General features: G+C 48.9%; 1 protein-coding gene across 9 annotated transcripts in view; it reads right to left on the bottom strand.

The window, feature by feature from the left end:
• The window catches only part of CRTC1 (CREB regulated transcription coactivator 1), a 47,487-nt gene extending 36,729 nt beyond the window's left edge, over positions 1 to 10,758 (bottom strand). For all 9 annotated transcript variants that reach the window (XM_051639424.1, XM_051639426.1, XM_051639427.1 and 6 more), the window contains exon 1: positions 10,600 to 10,758. In XM_051639424.1, the coding sequence (XP_051495384.1) occupies positions 10,600 to 10,725 (126 nt within the window). In that variant the 5' untranslated portion in view covers positions 10,726 to 10,758. The remainder of the gene's footprint in view (positions 1 to 10,599) is intronic.
• Between the last annotated feature and the right edge of the window lie 8,443 nt (positions 10,759 to 19,201).

Genomic DNA, 19,201 nt, shown 5'->3' with positions numbered 1-19,201 from the left:
ACCCAGATTAAGCTTAAGGGTTACCAGACAGTATTACAGATATGGTGCAGTTCCAGTTGCTCACCAGTACAACTGTGAGGTCTCTAAGGTGTGTGTCCCCTGCAACACCCACATGGGTCCCCTGCAGCTGCATAAAAGCCTCTACAAAATGAAGGCAGTCTGGATAATTGTGCTTTGAAAGGCAGAAAGGCAAGGACGGAATAAGTTCTCACCTCCAGCATCTACAACAAGGCTACCCATCTGAGGGAGGAATTCCTCTCAGTTTACTTTTGGGATGATCTAAAACCATGTAACTTTTGCAGCTAGCATGTCCATGAAACAAAGAACTGCAAAGGCAAAGATTGCTTTCTCTGCATTCCCAGGTGCAGCTGTTATTGTAGGTTCTTCTTCTCATAAAAAAAAAAAAACCACCAAAAAAACCCCACAAAAAAACCCACAAAAAACCAAAACATTTTGATCACCTGGCTGATTCATGTAGCAAAGGGCAGAGGAGAAAAAGCAAACCCAGAAAGATGAGACGCAGCCCTGGCCCACGCAGCTGAGGTGCAAAGTGTCACTACTACAAACCACCTGAAAATAAACCTCTCCCAACTGGTAACTGTAACACTGCTTTGTTAAAAGCTTTATAGTCCAGTCAAATAAATTTCATTCATAAGAGCTGAGATATATATTGATCAGCAAAGCTTAAACAGGAATCATCTGTATCCCTGCCAACTAGTGATCACTGCACTTTTAGCACTCCAAGAGAGCCAATTATTACTCATGAGTTCATGATGTTTTCTTCACCTTCCTGTTCAAGAGATTATTTAAGACCTCAAATCACTTAACTGGATTGTTTTGTCCTGTTATGAGTCATCTACAAATTCCAAGGCACCATTAGATTCTCCTTCAGGAGCTGCAACCAACTCCCCAGATTGCCTCAGCTATAAAATTGTGAGGAAACAGGGTTATAAAAATTACACACAACCTCGGATGTCTACCCCCAGGTGTCTTCTAGAATTCATGTGAAAGTGAAAAGATCTCACCCCCTGAAGTACACTTAGCATTTATAAACCACCCCAAATCAACATTACACTCCAAATCAAAAATCCTTTTTCTTGTGAACCCAAAGAGAACAAACCAGAACGCTTAACTTTGGTGGAGAAAGAGGGAGGGGAGAGGAAGAAAGTAGTACCATTTAATGCTGCAATTACTGATTTATTATTATTAATTTCTGTTCTACACCAGCAGAACTTTGAACTGTGGCACTTCTTTACACTTTAGCTGTATTTTTCTCAAAAAATGAACTAATACGAACTATAAACCGAATCAAATCGTTCACACTGATGTTTTGAGGGCAAAGACTGGGTAAGAGCACACCTTGCAGCACCTGAATAAAGTAATAATAATAAATACTACAATTTAACATACAGGCTGTCACCCCGTGTTTAAAAACATTTTGCTATTTCTGGTGAACAAAGGTTTACTGTTTAAAACTTAACAGTCACAACCGAGTAGCAAGTAAAAACAGGATACAGCACAACTAGAGACTTAAAATAGTGACTATTCTTCAGAGTTCTGCTCTATCACCGGGCAGAGTGCCAAGCTAAGCTACAATATGAACCAAACCTGATTTGCACTGCTTTGAAAAACAAACCAGATCCCGTGGCAGCTCTGCTCATGCCACCCTTCTGTTCTGAAAGACTTTCACAAAGAGAAAGGCATGCATGTTGCTGATAACTCATTATAATGCATCAGAGGGGACTTATACTTGAAGCTCATTGATTATTTGATAGCAAGAATTATTTGCCTCCCTGAAATGTGTAAATCTAGTGTAACATGCTCCAAATCTATTTATTTTCATGATCATTATGAGCTAACAATGTACTTTTACAGAAAATACTTATTCTGAGCAGGGCAACAGATGTGTTTGCTGGTTGATCAACAACACTGCAGAGAACAACAGAAAATGAGTGTCCAGGCAAAAAAAACCTTTTGATACCATCCCCATTTCTCCTATTGAAATGTCTCAGAAAAGATGAAATAAAAGCAGAGGTGCCCTCATTAAGCAAGATAAAAATAGCTTTTATGTTCCATTTTTTATTTTTAGCTAAAGAATGAAAATTCAGTTATGTAACCCTACAAGTTTCGTAAATGAGGAGACCAGCAGGGCACGTTTGCACTCTGGAGCTGAGCAGCGAGCAGGAGAGCACCCACCTCTGCACTGATAGTAGCTGCAAGCAGAGCTGGTTCAGATAAAAACCTCCTGGTACAGAACAAAAGTGCAATTTTGCTGCTGCTGAGGCTCATGTTGGTTCACATGCAAGTTAAAAAAAAAGCAGCATTTAAGGATGACCTTCAGCCCGCGAAAAGAACACCTCACCAGTCCCCAAAACCACCATGGCCTTTGCAGCATGTTCTGCGCTCTCCCCATTCCTCCCACTGCAGCTCAACCTTAAGGCCTCCTAAACCAGCTCAATAAATTGCCCATAGCTCTTAAGAGGAGGCATCAGGCAATTTTCTAGGTATTAAAAATACCTGCCATTAGTGTCTAAATTCTTCGAATGCGAAAGGCTCGTACAATGTAATCATTGCACTGCACAAGAGAAAAATCTAATTACAAGGAGAAGGTCAATAAGACATTTGAATCTGAGTAGGCTGCTGGAAACTTGTGCAGTGTCTAGGATACTGGTTTTGCTCTTCCCACACCGGTGGAGAAATGGCACAGGGGCGGCGAGGGGGGCACAGGGTCTCGTGGAATTGTGATGGGAAGACTGAAACAAGGACAATCCTTGTCCACTGCTCAGACAGAACAAGATGCTGCTGCTACCACAGGTCTGAAGAGGCACCAATGCACAGAAGGGCAGGTGACAAACAACTGATGTGCCTTCTGAATTGAGAACCATCACCATCTGCCTGAAAATGCACCTATTTTGGAAAATCAACTCCAATTCCCTCCCCTTAGAGGTCTCAACTCTCCCATGAAAATAATACTAATGTAAATAGTAATGGCTGGGTATCAAAATTAATTGAAAGTTCAGCTACCAGAACCACAGTCTGCTATTAACACATCTTACTACTACCTACTGATAAGTAACCACGTTAAAAAACAGGAGCAGGTAGCTCAGCAGGGATATCCCAGAGGATATTTCCCCACTCATCAACAACAGTGATAGACGAAGCAGGCAAGCAAAATACAGAGAAAAAAATCTGCCTGTAAAACACAGACTTTCAGACAAGGATCATTTAGTGCTGTAGAATTATTACTGAAGCCTAAAGCCAAATGCATCATTTCATTCTCCTCTGCTTCATTATTTAAGACCCATTTGTTGTGGGTGTGTGTTGCTGTTGTTTTATTGCAAAGGATTGTTCTGGTACAAGGGGAAGAATTTTCAGTTCCCAAGAAATAATTTGCAAAACAAGACTATTATCAACACTCAGCTACAACTTGATAATTTATAAAGTACCAATGAGATCATACAAAAAACATCCCTCATTGACAAATATGCACTTTTGCAATGCTCCTTTGGCTCGACAAGAACCAGTGGAGATCTTGAGAGAAATCTTATTTCCTGGATATCACTTTACACAGCACAAAACATGCTATGCAAACCATTTAAAACAAATCAAAGCAGCATTTTAAATATTAACTCCTACGCACGATCAGATACCCCGACCTTAGCTAATGACTTAATAAAGACACACAAGTTTGGCTTCCACCTCGAGTTTACACTAAAGCCCTTGGGACCACATTTGTTTATTGAAATGCAAGTGGTTTAGAGCAAAAGCAAAAAAAGGGAAACAGCACCAAGGTCACAACCAGTCGCAGACACAGAAGGAACCCTGCTGCAAGCTTCTGCTCACAGAAAATCCAGCAGAGTTTGACACTTCACTTCTTTTCACCCACTTATTCCAACCCTGTCAACTTCTAGATACATGTGACTAAATGACAACAGCTACTCCAGCACATCCACAAAAACACTGGGGTAAAATTCCAGACAGCACAACTAGAAATGTTATTTTTAAAAATAAGACAAACTTATTTTCTTTTTCCTTTTAAATACATTTGCTGGAAAGTGCTCTGAAGTACACGAGTTTCAGATCCTACATTAGGCACAGAAATATTGATGCCAGGGTGAAACACACCATTAGAGACCAATCAATGCTGTCGGGGTGATTAACAACACCCAATAAATGCCCCTTTGCAATTAGAGATAGATAATAGAAGCCAAAGACAAACATTTAGCCCTTAAGACATTTTGTTTCAATCCCCATTGATCATTTTTTAGGAGATGTTGCCAAATGAGTATTTTATGACCCCTAGAAATACCCATAGTTTCTTCCAGAACAACTTCCACCCCCAGTCAGAGCAGGAAGCTGCCCAGGGTACAACTCACCTCACAGGCCAACCTCAAACCCGTCAGTCTGACGTGGCCAAAACCCTTGGTGGAACCAGCTGCCTGGCCAGGCTGGAGCTTGCACCAACATGGCCCAAGGAGTGGGAGAACACAGGAGCTGAAACATGCCCAGGGCCTCTGCCCCAGCAAAGAACCAGGGGCTTGGGTCTCAGGCACCGTAAACGCTTCATCACTAAAATCAATCACATCAAGAAATTGATTATGAAACTGAAAATAAATGGTCAGGGCAAGAAGGAGCAGTTTGATGATCAGCAGATTAAGGGAGCACAGGTAATCCAAGATGGTCAGAAAAATAAAAATGAAGTGTATTTGAATTTTAAAAAATAGTTGGATAAAACCCCATCTGATTGAGAAACCTAACTACAACTAAAACAGGTTTTCAACACCGTGTCCTTACACAATCAGATTATGGGCTTTCCAGGGCTTAGGGGTTTCCCCCCTCCTTTCTGTTTTTTTTGCACTATAGAATGAGCAGCTCTTCTCTCCTTCATCTCACAGGTGCTGAGGAAAGTTCTGCACAGGCCACACAGCTACTAAAATCATTTCTCCATGCAACATGTTCTTGAAAACTACTTCAGGGAACGATTCCCGTTGTATAGTTTTGTGGTTTAACGCTTCACTTCTGCAGAGAAGGCTCCTTTACCTCTGCCCTTCAATAGATGCCAGCACATAATTCAGCTTAACACAGCATCAACTCCTCCTGCTGACTGATGGCTTTGCCATGTCTGTAACTTTCACAGGAGGTTTCTAGCTCCTCTATTCACAACTACAACTCAAAGCCATCAAAACTACATCCTTCAGTTTCTAAATACAAGACCGAGAAGGTATCTAGACCTAAAACTTCTCAAGATCTGACCTACGGGCAAAGCTCACCTCTACAAGAAGGTCTTTGCAGCTTAGTAATTCTCTTGGAGGGAAAACCCCAGATCACACCCAAAGAGTTGGAAGAGCTGATTGTACACGACATTAAAAACATACTCTCTTACTAAATGAGACCTCTTCTATCAATGCACATGACTGCAAACGTTCTCCACCACTGAAGCTAAAGAAAACCTTGAAATGCAGCGCTCTGAGCTCAGTTCCACACAATCATCCTGGGAATTACAATTAATGCACTGAAATATTGCAGTTGTACAGTCAGTTTCGTGGGTCTATGGATCGTTCACAGCTTTGCTACTTCATTAAGACAGACTTGGCCACTGCTCAGAAAATACTTTGTCTGAGAGCTGAAGCAAGAGGCTGCAATGTGTGGTAACAAAGGAATAATAATAAAAAAAGTCATTGTCTCCTTGAAAACAAAACCATAACACAAACCTGACTGGGTTTCCCAGCAGAAATCTCACACTGCTGACTGAAGCACACGAGCTCTCCACCATGGCATATCAGGAGCCGACTCCGTGTTTACCTTGGACAGCTCAGGCGGGGTCGGGAGCGCCGCGTGTTGCACAAGAACAGAGATTCTTTGTGCCCCTGCGGGGAGCTCACCTCCCCCTTCCCACCCTGGGATTGACAATCATTCTTTCAAAGAATGAGCCAGACTGCACCACGATTTCAGCACGTTCCATGCTCGCCCAGCCCCTGTTTGCCAAACGAGGGATGGTGCCCATAGCTGGTGGACCAGGAGCCGCCATGGGGGGAGTGACCTGAAACCAACTGACTCGGGTCTGTGTCCTGCTTCCTCCAAGAAGTTACATCGTGGATAAAGCCTAAGCAACCTATTTCAAGTTTAAGCCTGGAGAAGGCTCCAGGGAGACCTTAGAGCACCTTCCAGTGCCTAAAGGGGCTCCAGGAAAGCTGGGGAGGACTTTTCACCAGAGAAGGCAGTGATAGTACTAGGGGTAATGGTTTTAAAGAGATTTAGGTTAGACATCAGGAAGAAATTATTCACCATGAGAGGAGTAAGGCACTGGAACAGGTTGCCCAAGGAGGTTTTGGATGCTGCCTCCCTGAAGGTGTTCAAGGGCAGGTTGGATGAGGCTTATGCAGCCTGGCCTAGTGAGAGGTGTCCCGGCTCATGGCAGGGGGATTGGAACCCAATGATCTTTAAGGTCCCTTCCAACCTTCACCATTCTGATTCCATTACCCTGTGATTTCTTGGCCTGGAAAAGAGCAAATTCAGGGTCCAAACCCTATGCTTGGGAAAGTAACAAAGAGAAAATGCATTGTCTAGGACTTGAAAAATTAACATTTCTTCTTTGAGAGAAACCCAAGATGCATTACCTTGACCAAAACGACTTCCAGCTGAACACAGTAACCTCTGAGCTTGGAAGGCTCAGTCCTGATTTTGATGCATTTCTTTAATATCTTTCAGACACTCAAAACCACTATTACCTAGTCAGGAATTTCTTTTTTATCAAATTATTTGATAAAAACAACTGAAGACATTAGGAAACACTGTGACACTGTATCATCATCATCAGCATTTCACATTTTTAAAACCACAGATTAGCATTCCCAATTTAACTAACCTTTTATATAGTGCTTTGCATACTATCCACATTAAATGATGCACAAAGAGACACTATGATCTCTTCTGCAGCTCGTAGGAACAAGTACATGAGTAACTGTCTCATACATAGTACAAATTAGAGGGAGGTGTGTGCCTGTGTGTTTTATACACACACAGATCCAAACTATGGGGCTTCTCCTTGATTTTTATTTAATTTCGCTTGGGTCAAATGGATAGCTATGGCATTACAATATATTCCACTTGAAAAAAATTCAAGTCAAACAGGATCTTTGCACTAAAAATATTCAGGTTTAAGATATAAACACTGACTTTTTACTTCCCGTCGTTTTCAAGAACTCAAGAAGGCAATGCAGGCACACACCAATTTTGATAACACCTAAAAATACTCCAGCAAAGCCTGTCACAGCACCATCACACAGACTGACAAAGCAATGAATTATGTACCTGGGAACACAGAAAATAAATTTTGTGTCACTGAGGAACACGGGTTATTACTAAAGATCCTCTTTTTGAGAGTTGCTGTTAGTAACAGCTCAGCCTGACACCTTCTGCAAGTGAACCTGCATGGGGGGGCTCTGTGTGCAGGAAGATTGTCCAAGCGGTGCTGGAATTTCACAGAATGCTTCCAAACATCACCAATAACCTGGTTTTTCTTCCCTGTTTTCACTCCAGTAACACCAACATCAGCACAGCTCTCCAGGCAGGTGGGGCTGGGAGACAGCACTGGCTGGCAGGTTTTTGGAATGAGACATTTGGGGGGGTGTCTTTTTTTTTAAGGTTTCTGAGGGGGAGTCCAAACACAGCTCTGGCTGAAATCCCTCAAAACGAAATGACTTTAACAATATACCTTAAAAAAACCCCACTCCTGGAAACCTGAGAACAACTGAACAAGTCAAATACAGGTCACAAACTATGCCCAGATTTTCTTTACAAATCTGACATTATCTAGCATTTGAAGAGCCATCCATTGAGGAGCTCAGCACTATCTGTGTTATCTTGCATGTTAATGAGCTGTTAATTACAATTTTAAAGGGCAGAGACAGCCTTGTATGAGTAAATGAGTAAATCCATGCAATGCAGCAAGCGTCACCAGGCTGTGTAACCACAGAGATTGAGAGCAGGCCCTGGTAAACAACCCGGCCTTAAAACACAGCAGTGTGCTTCTAGAATTCCATGCTTTACATTAAAATAAAGTAAAAATAAAGCAGAACCACAAGGAAAACAGAGGAGTCAATGTCACACAGAAAAAAAAAAAAAAATCCTCCCCCTCTTCTCACCCACTTTGTTACTATGGGACTCGCAGAAATCTCTGGATTATAAACATGAAGGTCCCACTCACAAGACAATTAAGCAGCTCCAGAGCTTCTATCGACCACCCACCTCTCCACGACTCTTTGCAAGGTCTCCCAGAAAAGCTAAAATGCCTCCTTGAATCTGCCAGCTGAAAGACAGGGCTTGTCGACTCCTGAGAACTGGGGAACACTTTTGCAAGCAAAGCCACTTATTTTTCAAAGGAATTGTATTATTTTCCAACTGAATGGTGAGGGCAACAGAGAAAGGAGGAGTTAATATCATGGCCTGTGGTGACCTGGGCAAGAAAGATTTATCATAATTTAAAAATCTCAGATGGTCTGAAGAGCATGAAGATGACCAAGTCAGAAAGCAAGCTCAACTATGCTCAAGAAATGGTGGAACAGTAGTTCTGCCTCTGCTAGGACCAGTAACCAACAATAAAACAGACAAGACAGTAAACATTGCAAAAAAGACAATTACTAATAATGAAAAGGCAGCAGAAATTCTGGGCTGCTTCCACAAACTGAGTAACGCATTTTCAAACTGACAGCAAAGTGTTGGTTGCCAAATGAAAATGAGAGCAAACAGCAAAGTTGTGCTTAACCCCTTTCTGCTTTTACACTGCATTTTAAACACAGATGAAATCATGGAATTTAAAAGAAAAAGTCTACAAAGGAGACATTTTCCTCAGCTCTTTGGTCAGTGTTTCCATCACTTCAGTACCCAGAATCCTCAGACAACCTATTAATCTTGGGTCCTTTTCTCAGTACCAGGTTCTTGAATATAAGATGGGTTTCCATCTGCAGAACCTGGGTGAAGAACACTCAGACTCGGCAGAAACCAAACTAGGATTCCAGCTTCTCTTGTGGAAGGTGAATGCTGAATGCAGGAGTTAACTGAAGGACATCCTGTAACTGCAGACTTCAACACCTCTCCAGTGTACACAGCTCTCCACTGGCAGCCAAGGACTGCCCATCCAAAGGCAAAACCCTGGGGTACTGAGCTTCACAGGCACAACAGAGATACAGGAAACAAGATGACTTCAGTGACTGCAAACACCTCTTAAATGGTCCTCATTCTGCCCTCAACTAACTCCAGCAGCATCCTCTGTGAAACACCAACCAAGAGTTCAGCAGGAGCAACGCTTCGGCCTCACGCCTTCCCGAGCGGAGCTGACAGAAGCAGCACGCCTCTCCTTCCCATCTGACCAGCAGCAGCTCCACTTCAAAACAAATATTTACCCCTTTCCTGACACAGAGGAACAAAGGAAACGCTTTACTGCAAATCCTGTCTGTTCTCTTGCTCCTGCAGAGGTTCAGCCACAAACGACAGCGTAAATTACCTTCAAGCTTTGGCACAACCAGGTGAGACAACCGTACAGAAAAGCTCTGACATCCCTACACCTAAACCAGCCACCTGACGTTCAGCAAGCGCATTCCTGACGCCGCTAATTTCTGCTGAAGGGCTTTGCAGAGACATCAGAAGCCGGGGAGGATTTGGAAGTGCAGCGATTTGCACCTACAGCAACTGGAGCGTAACAGGAACAGCAGGAGTGACACCAAGTCCGGCAGCTCTCACCAGGTCTCCCTGCAGGCCCCGGGGCGCTCCGGGCCCCCTCGTCCCCGAGCCAGGGCTTCACCTCCCCGCGGCCTCCGGCCCCTGGGGCAGCCGGGGCTGCTCCGCAGGGCCCGGGGAACCGCTCTCCAGGCAGGCTGGGCCAGTCCGGGCCTATCCCGGGCGGAGGAAGCGACCACTCCACCTCAGGTGAGGAACTGGAGTTCCCGCCTCAGACCTGGGCCTGTCCCAGGGTGAGGAACCAGGACCTCTCCCCTCAGAAACGGGCGTGAGGAACCGGGACTCCTCCTCAGGCAGCGGGGAAGGAACCGGGCCCGCCCCTGAGCCCCGCGCCCGGCCCGCCCGCACACCCGGCTGCGGGGGAGCGGGGATCCCCCCGACCCAGCCGGGCCCCAGCGCAGCGCCCCGTCCCCCCGCGGGCTGCCCGGGGCCCTCCCATCCCCTCCTCCCGCCGGGCCGTGCCCAGGCCCCGCGGAGCACACCTGCCCCGCCCGGCGGCAGGTGCCGCTCCCCGGAGGATGCTGCGGGGGCCGGGCCGGGCCCGGGGCGGGGGGGAGGGGTGTGATTGTACCGGGGGGTGCGCGCGGGGGGGGGCGGCCCGCACCCCCGCACCCCCGCCCCGCACCGAGGGCGCCGCCCGCCCCCGCCAGAGGGCGCTGCCCGCCCCGCCCGCCGCCCCTGCCCCCGGGGGTGCGGGGGGCGCCGCCCCCCCCCCGCAATCCCCCCCTCCCCCCCCGCTCCACCCGCCTCCACCGGGGGCGCGCGCACCGGGCGGCGGGGGCGGGCGAGCCGAGCCGGGGGGGGGGGGGGGGGGGGGTGGATAGAGGGGGGGTGCGCGGGGGGAGGGGGCGGGCGGCGGCTCACCCGGTGGGCGCGGGTCAGGCTCAGGTCCTTCATGACCTCCTCGAAGGCCGCCGTCTCCTCCGCCTGCTTCTGGTTGTGCAGCGCGATCTTCTCGCTGAATTTCCGCGGGTTGTTCGAGGCCGCCATCTTCCCCCGTCCGCATCCCCCTCCCCGCGCCTGACGGGGGGGGCCGGGGGGGGGTGGGGTTGCGGGAAGGGGGTGGGGGGGAGGTGGGGGGGGCAGGGGGCGGAGCGAGGCGCATGCGCGGGGGGGGGAGGGTGGGGGGGGCGGGAGGGGGTGCAAAACGCACGCGCGGGGCGGGAGGGGGGGGGCGGTGAGTGGGGCGGAGGGCGCATGCGCGGAGCTGCCAACCGCCCCCCCCACACACCCACTCCCCAATCCCCGGCCGCCCCGCGCATGCGCAGCTGAGGGGCTTCCCCCGGCGGCGCGCACGGGGCGGGGGCGCGCGCGGGTCCCCGCGCTGCGGGGCCGTTTCTCGGGGCTGCAGCCCCTGTCGGGCCGTGGCGGCACCGCCGGCCCCTCGCTTGGCCCCGGGGCGGCCCCTGAGGCGCTTCCTGCCCCGCGTCCTCCCGGTTCTTTGTGTCCTGCCGCCGCTCGCGGGAGCGCGCGCGCCCCTCTGGCCCCGCCGCCGGGCGGGGGGGGGCGATGCCGGCTGGGAGGAAGGGGGACGGTGTGTTGCTGCCTCTCCCCTGGGCACTTCAGCACCCGGAGGTGGGTTGTAAACCCCGAGTCTCTAAAAAGCCGGGATTTATTAACCAGCGAATGAAAAAAAAATCTCCATTTTACTTCCCCCCCCCCCCCTCCCCGTCTAAAGTTGCTGAGAGTTCGCAGAAGGGTTTTTATCCCTTGCAGAAAAGGCAGTCGGGAGCGCTGCCAGGCCAAGGCAGTTGTCCCAGCTCCTGACGCGGGTCAGGAGGTGACACAGATCCCCGGGTCCTGCTCATCCACCCCTGCTGGGCTGGGGCAGCCCGGGCAGCGGGGACGGCGAGAGAGAGAAGAAAAGCCATGAACTCATTAGCAGGTCGTTTAAGATAAGCACCAGTTCCTGCTCGGATGGGTCCCTTCCTGCGAGATAAGATAAGGGGAAGCTACGAGCCAGGCAATACCTGGACAGTGGGAATGTGGCACCGAGACACCAAGGAGAGGCATGATTGCTGGGAAACGTTTGGGGGCTTCCCCAAAGGGCTGGGGGAAGCCTCGGGTTCCCCTGGGCGGTTCGGGTGTGCTGCCCAGCGGAGCAGAAGATGCTGCCCCAGCTGTGCTGCCCCAGCCCCGCGGCTCAGGGCAGGACGCCCCGCACACCAGGGCTCACCCCGCACACCAGGGCTCTCACCCCGCACACCAGGGCTCACCCCGCACACCAGGGCTCGCCCCGCACACCAGGGCTCACCCCGCTGAGCCCCGGCTCCACCTCAGCAGCTGCAGAGACTCGTTCCCCCGCCCCGAGGAGTCAGGACCTTGGCCGAGGCTGCGGGACGGGGGTGCGGGACGATCGGGCAGTGTCCGGGAGCGCAGCCGGCTCCGAGCACAGGCTGCGGCTGCTGAGCCGCTGCTCCCAGCTGTGCTGACACCGGGTGGGTGCAAAGCACCGCGCTCTGCGGGACACACGCATGAGGCAGCAATAAATCCTGACAGCCCCGCTTCCCCACCCCCCCACGCTGCCCTTTATGCCTCCCTTTTCTTCAAAGCAACAAAGTGAATGCTCGTTTTTTTTTGGTGCACCCCGACCAGGGCTTACTCCAGTAACCTAATCCTCTCACAGTTGAACTATCAGATCAAAGAAATCAGACTCTCACTTCCAGACCTGATCACCTCTGTGGCCTGGGTTCAGTCAGTTTACCAGCCATTTATAAACGTTTCCTGCCCACGTAAAAATAAGAGATTGCAATTATCCACCACTGCGAGGCTGTTGGAGCTGGGTGGATGAAACCAGGATGAGCATTAGACACAAAGTCACGTCCTGCCCTCAGTCCCAGTTGCCAACTTGCACTTTAAGTTCATAACATGGTACCAGATACCATCGCAGAAAACAGAGCTGGGACTTAAAAGATCATCCAGGCCCTGGCAGGATCAGCCCTGACAGATGTTGCTCTAACCACTTCTTGCATTTTTCACCGGGAATAAACAACCGACACACATGTTCAGTGAAATACCCTCTGGCTGTGTACATGAACAGCACATGACCTGCAAAATTGGCCCCTCGTGCTGAAAGTGTATCAATCATACAGATTTCACACTGAGATACCTACTCACCACTTTGGTTTTGCTCAAGAAGCGAGACAACGATAAACAATTTGTTGAGTTATCCTGGATTTCATACCATAGGTGGTAATATCAAACATCTAGAGACCCAGCTGCCACTCAGCCTCTTCTGTAGCCCCAAAAGATTAAGTGCCTAAGATGAAGCTTGATAAATTTTCCCCTCTTGGATCTCCTGAGATTGAAAGAGAGTGAATTCTCCCCTCTGATGGCTCCTGGTTTGCAGGGAAGGAATGCAGATGGCCAGGGAGGGGGGGGGTTGCAACTTCCTCCCTTCAGAAGACTCCCTTTTCTTATTGTTTTGCCTGTGCAGTTTTATCAGATTGAATTCCAGCCCTGCAACCTGGACCCTGCTTCTCTTCAGTCCTCTGGTTTTAAAACAGTTTGCGTAACAAACTTCCCTCCCGTGCAGTATTTGTGTTTGCCCGAGTTGCTTCTGGAATTTCTCACCCACTCACAGCTCCACGTTTTGGGGTGTGGGTGGATCTGAATGGCTGCTGAGTGCATGACCCAGCAGACAATGTAAATCTTGACTGCATTAAGGCACTGGCAAGGAGACATTTTAGATGGGTGCCAGGTTTCCTTCTTCCTCCAGCGAAGGAGATATGCCATGTCTGACAGCACCATGAGCTCATCCCACAAGTGTTATTTATGTCTCCTGCCGTCTTCACCTTGAGCACATCTGGGGCCATGTGAGAACAACTTGATCTCACTAGAAAGCTGCCATGGGATCCCCCGAGGCAGCAGCTCCATCTCCCCCAGCCTTCCAGACGTGTTGTGAAAGAAGTTTCTCGTAACTGAGAATCAAGAGCTTCACTCTGAAGCAAACAAAGAGTCGCTGGAGAACAGGGCTGGTGTGTTCACATCTGCTTTTGTTGCCAGCAGCTCCTCACAGAGCAACCTGCAGCTTCCTCCAGCAGATGCAGCCCAGAGCAAGTGGGTTGCAGAGAGGAGGCTGTGTTTGCTTATCACTTGTTTGTTATCCTCCAGGTCCTTTGGAATTGCTCTGGCAGACAAGATTCAGCTACGTCCCTGTTCTCCCTCAGAGGCTTCGGAGGAAGGTGTGAGGCTGAACAACTTACACAAGAGCAGACAGCAAGAGATTGTGCTTTGATCGACAAATAAGATGACATTTCTTGCCTGCAGACACAACAGTTTTGATCTCTCACACTTCCTACTTAATGTTCCCACTGACGTCCCTGTTACCCTCAGAGAGGAATGTCCTAAGAAGTGCACAGAGTCCCCAGCTCCAACTTTGAACTGAGCTCCAAACTGTGCCCTCAGGGGGGAAACATTCTTGTTTCACTTGGAATTTGTGACCATTTCTTTAATTTACCATCTCCTTGTTTCCAGAGGGCAGAGAAGAGCACCTGAACTACCCTTTTTCTGCTCTGCTGAGCAGCCCAAGCAAACCAGCCCACAGCCACACAGAACACTTGGTCCTCCTCTCTGGACCAACACTCCCTTGTCATCCTCCCACTTAGTTTTTTTCACCATTCCCTGTACATTCTAAAATCACAGCAAGCAAGCAAACACTGACTGCTAAAAGATATTCTTCTCATTTCTACAAACTGTATCTTCTGAAATACTCTGGCAACCACACAGAGGATTCTGTTACGGTTATTTTTCCCAGAATCAAGGCTTGGCTTCGTGCCACCCTGAAGCACCAAGTACTCCCATGATGCTGAGGAGCTGTGGGGAGCTGGTGAAGCGGCTGCCACTTCATGTCTTTCCAAAGATAACACTTGGATGGGAGGCAGCATGTTCTGTGGGGGTATATCCACAGTCATAGAATCGTGGAATGGTTTGAGTTGGAAGGAACCTTAAAGATCACCTAGTGCCAATGCCCCTGCATGGAGAGGGACACCTCCCACCAGCCCAGGATGCTCCAAGCCCCATCCAACCTGCCCTTCAACACTGCCAGGGATGGGGCAGCCACAGCTTCCCTGGGCAACCTGTTCCAGTGTCTCACCCCCCTCACAGCAAAGAATTCCCTCCTCATGTCTCACCTCAATCTCCCTCTTCCAGTTTTCATCCATCCCCCCTTGTCCTCTCCCTCCCTGCCCTTGTCCCAAGCCCCTCCCCAGCTTTCCTGGAGCCCCTTCAGGCACTGGAAGGTGCTCTAATGTCTCCCTGGAGCCTTCTCTTCTCCAGGCTGAACACCCCAACTCTCCCAGCCTGTCTCCAGAGCAGAGCTGCTCCAGCCCTCAGATCATCTTTGTGGCCTTCTCTGGACTTTCTCCATGATCTCCATGTCCTTCTTATGTTGGGGGCTAAAAAGTGAGGGACCACTAAGAGTCCTACACTTTATTGAAACCAACAGGAAACTGGGAAATACTTTTTTCACCGCTAAGAGATCACCCTGTTGCAATCACACTGTAGATCAGAGAGAGAAGCACAGCAGAGAGCAGGACGTTTCCCTCCACAGCCACTGTCAACTCCAAGTCCAGAGAATTCAGTGAATTTCTCTATATAAAGCAGCAGAAAATCTTTTATTTTTCAATCTCAGCCTCAAGAGTTGTGTGCTAAAAGGGTCACAAGTAACAGATTTAAACCCCAAAGTTGTTTTTTGCAGATGTTTCCTGAGCACTGAGGCACAATGAAACAGCCACAGAGTAGGCAACAAGCCCTGGTGTGACACAGCACCAGGATCAGGCCATGTCCTGTTCTCTCCTCCTATCCTTGAGCAGAAATAGAAAGCAGCAGAAATACCACATCCCATGACCCATGAGCTCCACGGTGGCTCTGCAAAGCCAACTACCTGCCCACTCCTCTGGGCCACGTCCCAGTGCAAACCCAACCTCTGCCATTTCCATGCCTTAGGACAGACGTTTACCTACAAGTTAAAAGCTCAGTTTTCATGCTGGAGTTATTGAAAGAAACCCAACCATCTAAGGGTGAAGGAGAATTCAGCCAAATTCAGGCACCTCCCTAATCATTTCCCCAAAGCAGGAGTGTTACAGAAAGTTGGGTTCGCAGCAGGAGACTAAACACCCCCCCAGAGCAGCCCCATTTTTGGGCAGAAAACAAATAGAGCTGTTCTCTTTGCCCCACACAGACTGATTTAATGTGCAGACTCAGGTGTGCTCAGGCAGCACAGGGGACATCCCTTCCAGGACTGCTTCCCTGGGACAGGAACGAGCTGGGCCCCAACAGCAAAGCTTTTCTCCTACCACACAGCTGGGCTTGCAAACTGCTTTGGAGCCACAAAGTGCCTCCTGTTTCCCTCCCTCTTCCTGCTGCCCAAGCAAAACAAGCTCCACTGATAAACCCGCCGAATGGGACGGTCCAGCAGGGGACAAAGGGATTTTATTTTCCAGGGACACTGTCAGATTTCCCTTGCAAAGTCCAGAGTGCAGGTCTGGTTTCTGCCTGGAGCTGTTTTAAGGCAGCAGTTCAGCACAGCAGGACAGGGCAACCTGAAACATGAGGTTACGCCCCAGTTCAGCTAAACACCTCTGAGGCCATTGACCAGCAAACTCCACCAGGGGCTGGAACAGCCCCCGAGGTGCCCCAGAGGGTGGGAGCCCCTGGCTCTGCAGGAGGAGGATCCCTGCCCCTGGAAAAGGGCATTTCTAAGAAGCTCCTCTCGGGCCTCTTGGCTGGCAGCAGCGACTCATTCACTCCAGCTCTTAATTGCCATCCTGAAAAAGCCTCAGCAGGAATCTAACAACATGTTTTTCGCTGGGAAAACGGGAGGTTCTTTGCTGCGAGCTGCAAAGCTTCAGCTGAAAACCTGCCCGAGGTCTGGCCTGGGGTCAAGGTTTGCTTGTATGGTCATTGCTGGTACAAGGGGTGGCCACATTTCTAAGTTAATAGCACCAACAAGGGTGGGGAGGATAAGGTCCCTCATCCTCCCTCCTCTTCAATTAAGGACCAGGCTCTCAGAAGGACTCTGGTGCGCCAAGAAAAACCCTCAAGTGAGGTGCAGCCCCGTGGAAAGCAGAGCAAGACTGCTGGGAGGTGGGACAGCTGCCCTGGGCTGCAGAAGGCAAGAGCAAACACATGGAGAGCATCTCAGCTCACCCAAGGACTAACCTGACCCCCCTCCCATGGTCCATGCTCTGGTTGTCTTCCTGAGAAGCTGCAAGGACAGACTGTTGGCACGAGGAAGCTCAAAACCTTGAAGCATGCAAAATTCATGTCCAGACACACTAGCTGCCCCGCAGGGCAAATGTCTCTCCTCCAAACCTCAGTGAAATTTGTACATTCCTCCTAAATCCACTTGTAAACCACTATCCTTGAGGCACTAATAGTCAAGGGCAAGTATTGATACCACCAAAGAGTAAATCTGCATCCCTAAGGAGGATCACATGTTTAAACAAGACCCCAGGCCAAGGTGAGGGGGAAAAAAAGAGGATGCATTTAAAGCAAACTTTGTAGGGAGACAGAGATGAGCAGCCTGATAACAAACATCAGACAACCATGTGTAAAACACTTTTCAGGACATTTTTCAAGGCATTCTGACCGGAAGATACACATCAAACAAGATTCAACTCAGCTAAAAGGATCAATTCTGCTCAGGGTACTCCAGTGCACGCAGTCCAACCCCAGTGACTTCAAAGGAAGGGCTCCAGATAGAAAGCAGGGTAGCCAGGGGCAGGCTGGCTGGTAGCCTGCATAAACAAGCAAAAAAGATTTTCATTTTTTAAGAAGCCATATAAAATACTTCGAGCTAATTATGTGACAGGGGCCTGGGTGTGAAATAGCAACTGCAAAGCCTCAGGGACCAAGCCCAGAACCTTTGATTTGCTCCCTACAGCTTATAAAACCTTCTGAAAAACTTTTCCTCTAATAGCTTTTCTACTTTTCATTGCAAACTGCACAGACCCTGCTCCTGCAGGCCCCCACCGTGGCTCCCTACCACACCTTTACCCTTTGTCTTGCAATCTGAGGCTGATTTCAGGTTCCACAGCTAAACCAGCAGCTGTTTCCAAGCAGAAAGCACATTGCATGTTCATTTCTTGGAACATTCAGTGTTGGAGCAGTTGAAATTGTACCAGCCTCACAAAGAAATTTTGTAACTTCTCCGTGAAACTCCCCGAAGTTGAAATATTACACTGAAAAGTGCCAAACTTGTGTTACTGAAACTCAGTTATTAGTTTGGAACGAGAAACAAAAGGTCTGGAGTCTGTGGGATGATACTGTGCCCACTCACCATTAAAATGCAGAGCAGAATCTCAGCTATCTCTGTCAAAAATCACTTGAAGAGAGAGATGTCTCTAGATATATCTACACTCCCAGGTGAGATGCAAGATCTGAGCCCTCTCAGAAGGTGACACCAGCCAGCTCTGCTCCCTCACTTGCCTGACATGCCAACACACCCAGGCCAGACTGTCCATTTCTTCAGCCACATTCACTTTTCCTGGTCCTTAAGTCACAACTGATGAAATCTCCTTCATTTATGCAAGCAACTGGAAGATTTATTGTAAATAAAGTTCTGCACATTGCACAACTGGCTAAAAATCATAATTAGAGTTGCACTGGGAAACATGTTTTATTTATTCTGACAGTAGTCTGGCTTCAATAATCCTAGCATGATAAATGCCCCTAAAAGTTTGCAGAGTTTCAGCAACTAAAGACCTTATCATAGCCATGCAAGTGGAAACGTCTGCCTGGGTTTGATGTGGCTACAAGAGGTCCCCAGCAGCTCTGTGGTGTAGCATCATTTTCAATCAGCACCAGGATCCTGGGAGCTGCTGGGAGTGCCTTCCTTCCGTGTAAATCACAGGAACGAGCATTTTCTGCTGCTCTGAAACCTCCCAGCCCTGGGTAGGAAGGCGAGGACACGTCTGTGTGAATTAGCCAGGGGTTGGATAGGGAGAGATGACAGTGGGGCTGCCGAGCCGACAGACCCTCTGGAAAAGGGTCAGTGACACCATTAATAGGATGCAGACATTCCCAATCTCCAGCTATTCTGCGCCCTGCCAAGACTTCTAGTGCTTGCTTTCTTTATAGTTTTAAGTACAATTTCAGGCCCATAAAACATCAGAGAAGACAGAAGCTATTATCCTGACCCTGACAGGAGTCCCTAATGGGACATGCAAACTCTGCAAATACCTCCAACTAACGACGTTGGGCTTTTACTGTTCCCCATCTGTTCAAGGGTATTTTAAAATGCACCAAATCAGGTTTACCCCCATAATGTTTATTGCTGCTCTGAGACTAATAAATGACTCCGAGTACAATCAAACATTTATCTGGCTTTGCTCATTCTTTAAGAAGAGAGGAGCCCAGTCCACTTGTTTTTCAGGCAGGGCATCCCCTCTTTTCTCCAACCCAGCCATGGAGCACGATCACTTGGATATTTCAGTGAAGTTGTTGCAATACAGCAAAAGAATCA

This window comes from Apus apus, chromosome 24, assembly GCF_020740795.1.
Source record: "Apus apus isolate bApuApu2 chromosome 24, bApuApu2.pri.cur, whole genome shotgun sequence".
Lineage (NCBI taxonomy): Eukaryota > Metazoa > Chordata > Aves > Apodiformes > Apodidae > Apus > Apus apus.
Note: the sequence above shows the minus strand (reverse complement) of the source record. Positions and strands in the feature narration are given on the sequence as shown.